Source organism: Gigantopelta aegis, chromosome 12, assembly GCF_016097555.1.
Source record: "Gigantopelta aegis isolate Gae_Host chromosome 12, Gae_host_genome, whole genome shotgun sequence".
Classification (NCBI taxonomy): Eukaryota; Metazoa; Mollusca; class Gastropoda; order Neomphalida; family Peltospiridae; genus Gigantopelta; species Gigantopelta aegis.
In genome coordinates, this window is record NC_054710.1 from 45997722 (window position 1) to 46006381 (window position 8660).

Below are 8660 nucleotides of genomic sequence, written 5' to 3' on the forward strand. Positions count from 1 at the left end.
CATCAGGCTGACTTGAAACATTAGAAAACCAAACCAACACTTAACTCTTACCGCGCGGCTATCAGCAGGTTTCCATCAGGCTGACTTGAAACATTAGAAAACCAAACCAATACTTAACTCTTACCACGCGGCTATCAGCAGGTTTCCATCAGGCTGACTTGAAACAAAACAAAACTAACTAACACTTACCGCCTGGTGCAGTGTACTGCTATCAACGACCGGCGCGGCTATCAGTGGGTTTCCATCCGGCTGGACGGGCTGTAGAGTCGAGTATGACGACACCGAACTACTCTCGGCAGCCTCCCGGTAATCCTCTACCGGCGAGATCCGCTCATACGTCGAGTGGGCAGCCTGGTACAGCTCCGCATGCGACCCCCCACCCATACTGTACGGGGTGGAGAAGTGCTGGCGAACCTCCTGGTACTGGGGCAGGTCGCAGCATGAAGAACCTGCCGATTCATACTGGAAAAAAAAGTAATATAATAGATCAGTCCCACAGGTTTAAGGGTGGGCCGTAGCCCAGTGGTACAGCACTCGCTCGCTGTGCAGTCGGTCTGGGAAAGATCCCTGTCAGTGGGCCCATTGGGCTATTTCTTGTTCCAGCCAGTGCACCATGACTGGTGTATCAAAGGCTGTGGTATGCATTATCCTGTATGTGGGATGGTGCATATAAAAGATTCCTTGCTGCTAATCAAAAAGAGTAGCCCATGAAGTGGCGACAGCGGGTTTCCTCTCTCTTATCTGTGTGGTCCTTAACAATATGTTTGACGCCACATAACCGTAAATAGAAAATGTGTTGAGTGCATCGTTAAATAAAACATTTATTTATTTCTTTCCCACAGCTCTATGTTTATGTTTTCTATGACAAGTTCAATACAAAGACCTGGCTGATTGATAGTGAAACATGTGAAATCATAGATTAAAGTTAAAAGATTGTTTTGTTTAACGACACCACAGGTCTTCAACTTAAAGACTTTGTCGCCCACAGCAATGTTGAAAAGAATTTCTGTAGGCGAAAAAGCCCACCGACAACAATTTTGAGCCTGCCTATGGCAATTTTTTTTAAGTGACTTTTGCAGCAAATAAACTTGACTGACTAATATATAGTGTTTTCCCTAGCTTGTTTTAGCATGGTGCAGCACCATGCCTCAGTAGTCTAGCACCATCTTGCCTTAATCAGCACCATGCCTTTTTCACTAATTAATTCTAAAATTTGCCTTTATAAAACACCCAAAAAGGTATTATTAATTAATAAAATATGCCTTTTATATTTTTTGCCATTCATTTATTAAAGCAAGCACATAAATTACATTAATGTTTATTTCAATTAATTTTTGTGTATTTTTAATGAAAAACAAGTGTCCCAAAAATGGTGAAAATGCCCAAAAGTGTTTCTACCATGCCTTGCCAAATTTCTAGGGAAATCACTAAATATATGTAGACATATTTCAAAGGTGCAACTATTAAATACTGGCAGATAATGTACATCAGGTGTATACATTTTGTCATTGTTAAGGAGCTTTACCAATGGCACTTTTGTGCCATCAGTGATGCTCCCGGCCTACGGCAATTTATATCTCAACAGCCATTGGTGCCACCGTTAAGTTCGAGCTCTTTCACTATACCACATTGATTTATTAATGATCGGCTACTGAATGTCAGACATTAAGTAATTTTGTATAAAATATTTAAAAGAAATGTTTCCACTGAAACCACCACGTAAGTTAAAAGTATAATCGATGTTTCATCAATTAAAAAAAAACATCTTCTGGAGAAGAAATAAAACAAAATGTTTGGCAAGTAAGCCAGTAAGGCATAATATAGAAGAAGAAAAAAATAGGTTGGAAGTTAAAAACAATACTGGCAGGGAGTAGAAACTGACCAATAGGGTAACATTAGGGTAATTAGGTAATTTTCACATTGTCTCAGAGATGAAACTCGCTACATTTTTCCATTGGTAACAAGAAATCTTTTATATGCACCATCCCACAAACAGGTTAGCACATACCATGGCCTTTGATATACCAGTTGTGGTGCATTGGCTGGAACAAGAAATAGCCCAATGGGCCCACTGACAGAAATGGATGACACACCGACCGTGCATCCGGCGAGCACCCTACCACCGGGCTACATCCCTCTATGTTAATGGAGGTAGGATTTAGCTCTGTTAATACGGTCATATTTGACAGCTTTCTTTTAACTAATGAGATGTTTTGCTGCTCAATAATTTATGACAGGGGCATAGGCTGAGAGGGTTCCTTCAAATCCACCCCCTCCACCTCTGCCCCACTGAGGCTAAAACAAATTTTACAACGCAATATTAGGCTATTCGTAGAGGTGTCCAAGGGAAATGTACTGGTATACAAAAGGGTCCAGGGCTTCTAGATTATGGTAGCCCCACTCCCATGGCTAGTGATATTCAGTGTTGGGCTAGTAAATAACTACTATTGCCATGCCCGATGAGGCTTCTAGATTATGGTAGCCCCACTCCCATGGCTAGTGATATTCAGTGTTGGGCTAGTAAATAACTACTATTGCCATGCCCGATGGGGATTCTAGATTATGGTAGCCCCACTCCCATGGCTAGTCATATTCAGTGTTGGGCTAGTAAATAACTACTATTGCCATGCCCGATGGCTAGTGAAATTTTTGGGTCAAATGTTGCAGTTAAGTCTGTTTTGTAAATATGAATATCCTGCCCCCACCCCATCCCCCCAGTGTTAGTGTTTTTAAGTTCTATCTCTCTCTTTAGGTGGCATATCTGATTATTACTATTATGTAGTAAAATTGTATAATGATAAAATAAAGTAGGGCTAGTGAATTTGTAATTGTGGCTAGTAAGTTTTTAAAATCACTGATCCCATGGCTAGTGGATTTTATAAAAATTCTAGAAGTCCTGAGGGTCTGCTAGGTTAATATTTTGAACCAGTGTCGTGGTTAAGCCATCGGACATAAGGCTGGTAGGTACTGGGTTCACAGCCCCGTACCAGCTCCCACCCAGAGCGAGTTTTAACAACTCAATGGGTAAGTGTAAGACCACTATACCCTCTGCTCTCTCACGAACAACTAACCCACTGTCCTGAACAGACAGCCCAGATAGCCGAGGTGTGTGTGTGTGTGTGTGCCCAGGACAGCGTGTTTCAACCATAATTGGATATAAGCACGAAAATAAGTTGACATGAAATACTATTCTGAAGATCCAGACCATGCTACACTCCTGTAAATATTGCTCAACTCTTTTAAAGGGACAGACCCTAGTTTCAACCCGTGAAAATTAACACTAAGTTTAGTTAATCTACAAACCTGTAACACATTTGGATAAAGTTACAACTGAGTGAAACACAAGTCTATGACTTTGAAATGGTGAAATACCCTTTGAAAATAGACTAAAATTCGACTCCAAAACTTTTACTTGTGCATTTGAAGAGTTCAGGTGCAAAACGCGATATATCCATTTTTAATTTTCAGTAAAAATGGGTTTTTTAATTGGCTTCTATCGCATTTTGATAAACAAAAACGGGATTTACCCAATACAATTTCATAAGGATCAATCACGTTTTGCAGCAAAACAGCGGGCCTACGATTAGCCCTTACTGACATACAATAATGGCTTTAACTAAAAACTAGATACAAAATGGTTTATATCGCGTTTTGCGCCTGAACTCTTCATTTTTAAAAATATGAGAAATGCATTTTGTGATATTAAAAACACCAGGATGACCAAAAACACTGCGAATGTACACTAATTGATAATCTAAACCATAACATCTAAGTAAAGTATGATGTCAGTTATCAAAAACGGCTCTAATAGTAACAAATATTCCTGTGTTTAAAAACTAGGCTAAGTCCCTTTAACCTCATGAACATTAAAAAACTATATTCAGATAGGACAGGTAACTTGTTATTGAAGTTAATCGATGATATAAGGCGAACAATCCAGTTAAAATGAAAGTGAAAATCACTAAACCTGAACAGTTGTAGCTCTGGTGTATGACTGTTCGGAAGTGGGAGTCACTGATGTGGTATCCAATGACGACGTCGTCACGGAAACATACTGGTTCTGATTGGGCGGGTTCCAGACAGAATCGTCGTCCTGGTTATTCTGATCTGCCATGTTGTCAGCACAAAGGAAGACTGATCACCCTGGGTGAATGTATTAACATCGATGTGCTGAAATTGTCAAATGGTAAAACATGTAAACAAAAAGGTCAGGCCTTTGAGAACTGAATATTTGCGTAAACCATTTATGAGTTAAACAAAAATAAATCAGGTAACCCATTTTTTTTTTGCATAACTCGTTAAGTCCATGGATGTAAATAATGTTAAATTTAATGCACAAATGGGAAATAAGTTACACAAATTAGATTTGCGTGAACAACACACAAACGAAAGGATCGTTCTCACAATTTTTAGAGGCCTAAAGGTTTAGAGAGACTGTCCCGAATCCCCTGCCATTGAAATATTTTCCTGACTGTGACAAAAAAAATAATAATAGTCGGTCTCTGGTCAGATAAAAGTTTCAGAATTGATGCAGCTTTTCTTTTTCCTTTGTTTTGTCTTCTCTTTTTTTCTCTCTCTCCTGTTTGTCTCCTCCTCATTGGCTATGGTGTTCATGTCCCCTCATAAACAAACAGAACTTTTCACATCCTCTACCTCAGAATAGGCAGCATAGTTCTATTAATTATCAGGGTTTCTGCCAAAGGGTAAAATGGGTATGGCGCCATACCAAACATTTTTGCAGATTTAATTTTTTTTTAAAGTTGACCTTTTGACAAAATTAATTACTAATCATTATTGTATGATTTTCTTAACCCTAACCCTAAAGTTAACCCAATTCTGGGTAGGCCCCCCATACCCCCTATTGACTGTGGTCATAGCACCATACCCAAAAATTTCTTTCTGGCAGAAACACTGATTATTATTAAACCATCTAAATGATATACATTATCTTTGTCTAGGTACAAAACATAATTCACGTAAAATCCATACATGACTGTATAAATGTTCTTATTTAAATTTTCTTACTTATGTTTTAAAATGTGCTATGTTCTTTGTATTAATTATTCATATATAAAGAAATAAAGATTGATTGATTGCCTTGCAGATTTTATATTAATTTGGTAAAATAATTTCATGTAATAATTGACTTTCTTTTTAAAGAACTGTTGCTTTCTTCAATTTTTGAAGTTTAACAGACAATATGGCAAAATAGTTTGCTCACCCAGACTTAGCTCTGCCGTGGTACCCTAAATCATGCTTTCTCGGCTATTTCTCGTTCAAGCCAGTGCTCCACAACTGGTGTAACAAAGGTTACATAAAAATCCATTTACTTAAACTTATAATATTAAAAAATAAAAGTCCAACTGAAAGTCTAAGCTGTTCACTTTTGTCTCAAAATGTTCTATACATGTCCAAAAGATTTTGTACAATTTTACCTCCAAAAAAAGCAATGTTTTAGAGTAAATACAAAAAATTAATAATATTAATTATTAAATGGATATTTTATATCTTTAAAAAAAATCCCACAAGTATTTAGATCATCATAAACATAATATACAATTTAATTTCTTCTTGTTTTTTTCCTATAAAAAAAATGGCCTTTAGAATATACAATAATCCCATGGCTACGATATATTTATTTTATGAATATGTAATTAGAAAATGTTTCTTATGTGTATATGTTGTTGTTTTGTATTACATTAACTAAATTTCCATTCATTATTTCTTTCTATTTTCGATTTGAAACACCACTCGATCTTTCAAATAGGACTAAATAAAAATCGGATGAATCCACTTCGAACACAACAAGGTAACATAAGCATGTTTGCAGAAAAAAAGTTAACTATTCACCACATGTTATTTCTAGTAGGTCAAACAACTTGTTGGAGAAGCCATTTTGAAATGAGAAATAAGATCCTCAAGTTACTGACAAATAGTTTATAATAATCTACTGAGATATTAAAATAGAAAGTCGCACCCGAGCTATTAGCTACCCCTATATACAGTAGACACTCCGTAAAAGTTGACGTCCCCATTAAAACGGGGGGTTAAGGATGGAGCACCGCATTGTACGAAATGGGTAATACAGTAACGGCTACAAAACAGTGTTTTAACCGTTTATTGTCTCATTTTGACTTACTTTTAGTAGATATTACAATAAATATATAAATACTAAATATATGTTATCCCTAACTTTAAATATAGGTAGAAGTTAATTTATAAAATAATCGAATTGCTTCAATATTTTTTGCAAACTATTTAAATGCGTTCTGCACCCAGTAATGGACATGGTAGGTAAGACATGTTGGATGCATCGAATAAATTATGCAAATAACACCGAAAGACAATTTTGTTTGCAAATTCGTAAAGCTTTCAACTGTCAAAATAAGTAAACATTTAATTTTCATCTCTGTAATAAGAATCTCTATCTCACCAGCACCCCTTTCACAAAATGATCCGTAGTAGGACGGGCCCATTTTTAGTGAATAATACCAAGAAGGAACGTACCAAGGCGACATACGCCGAGTGGGTGGGGGCAACATGACCTCGAGATCATTGTTGACGTTTTACTGCTAAACTTACATTTATGACGTGCAAAACTGACTTAAAACACGTGCGACTGTATAAAGAAAGCGTATTTGATGTTTAAATTGCGTGTTTACATTGAAATATGATGAATTAGATAATTTTGGGTGAACAATTGATCATTTACAAATGACCTACCTCCCGACGTTCAAGTCTCGCTTCCTCGCGCAAAATTACATGTGACTTGCGGTAGGATGAGGATTCGCAACATCGGAATATTTCGTGTATTTTCGTAGAATTTTACAAATAACTAGCCAGTATTGTTTATAAAGTAACAGTTTATATCAATCATAATATTTGACAGTATGTTATAAGTAATGCATGTAGCTCCATTGCTTATAAATATGACCCTACTTATGTTCTTTTTAAAACTCAACTGTTATAGATGGAGGGGGGGGGGGGGGGGGGTATTGTTTTTTTACGTAATATGCGCGTGCATGTTACACATGTAAATTTAAATTATTTCATCTCATTAGTCTTATAATGTACAATACATAATTATAGGGTTTTATGTTTTCATCTTATAATCATGAAAAGGGTGTGTGTGTGGGGGGGGGGGTATTAATTGTTTTTATTAGTATTATATAATATTTTCTTGCGGGGGTGGGTTAAAATTTGTGTTAAAAATTTACTTTAATCAAGGTTTAGGTATGTGCTATTTGAAGTACAGTAATATATATATATATATATATATATATATATATATATACACACACACACACACACACACACACACACACACACGTAGGAAATGTAGAAAATTGCATTTCAGGACATCTAGTTTCCAAAATGTTACGAGATAGCATACCATCGAACCCCCAAGAACTTTGCTTTGCGCCCTCGATCTCAGTCACCCCAACTCCCACCCCAATGTATACTTGCTTTCGCCGTGCCTGTTCATGAGTTATCTATTAGAGTGGCGAATATAGCATAATGTAAACTGATAATCACGATCATCTCTTCAAAGTTTTTCGGATGAGTGCTCGCTTGAGGTGCTTGCGTCGCAGGATCGAACCACCTCGGTGGATCCATTCAGCTGATTTGGGGGGTTTTCTCGTTCCAACCAGTGCACCATAACTAGACAAAGGCCGTGGTATGTGTTTTCCTGTCTGTGGGAAAGTGCATATAAAAGATCCCTTGCTGCATTAGAAAATTTTTAGCGAGTTTCCTCTGATGACTACGAGTCAGAATTACCATATGTTTGACATCCAATAGCCGATGATTAATTAATCAATGTGCTCCAGTGGTGTCGTTCATCGAAATAAAGTTCTTCTCTTCAAAGTTTTAAAATACGTTCTGTAAACATTGATCTGTCATTATATATATATATATATATATATATATATATATATATATATATATATATATATATATATATATATATATATATATATCATTCTATAGAGATGGTTGATCTGTAAAGTTAATTGTTTGATTATGCATGGGGGTGATGTTGTTTTTGGGGGGGTAGTATTGTTATTGTTTTGTTTTTTCTTTTTGCAATTAACATATATATATTTATGTTTTATTTGTTTAATTTAAAAAAGTCCATTAGATTATGTCTTTCTATTACAAGAAAAGTAACATTTTGTTTTGTTTAACGACACTACTAGAGCACATTGATTAATTAATCGTGGGCTATTGGAAATCGAACTCTTGGTAATTCTGACACGTAGTATATGTTGTAATATGTTGTATATGGACCGATGGACTACACACAGAAATGAATAAACTAAACTATTCTACACGTAGTCATTAGGAAAAAAACCCGCTACATTTGTCCTAATGTAGCAATGGATCTGTTACATGCACTTTCCCACAGACAAACAAGCACATACCACGGCCTTCGACCAGTTGTGATGCACTTGATGGAACGAAAAAAAAAACAATCAGTGGAAAAGATCCACCGAGGTGGTTCGATCCTGCTACGCAAGCACCTCAAGCGAGCACTCAACCGACAGCTAAATCTCGTCCTTTAATTACAATATCCGTTCTTAATTATTAACATGTTTACAAGTACGTTAACCAATTTATCTTTTTGATTTGGCCAGACGAGTGGAACGGTGTGGTTGCGA

General features: G+C 36.5%; 1 protein-coding gene across 1 annotated transcript in view; it reads right to left on the reverse strand.

The window, feature by feature from the left end:
- Positions 1 to 6750, reverse strand: part of LOC121386103 (PR domain zinc finger protein 10-like) — a 45407-nt gene extending 38657 nt beyond the window's left edge. Inside the window, exons 1-3 of the mRNA XM_041516901.1 lie at positions 6724 to 6750; positions 3968 to 4170; positions 190 to 462 (exon numbers count right to left, since the gene is read on the reverse strand). Coding sequence (XP_041372835.1) covers positions 190 to 462; positions 3968 to 4114 — 420 coding nt within the window. The 5' untranslated portion in view covers positions 4115 to 4170; positions 6724 to 6750. The remainder of the gene's footprint in view (positions 1 to 189; positions 463 to 3967; positions 4171 to 6723) is intronic.
- Between the last annotated feature and the right edge of the window lie 1910 nt (positions 6751 to 8660).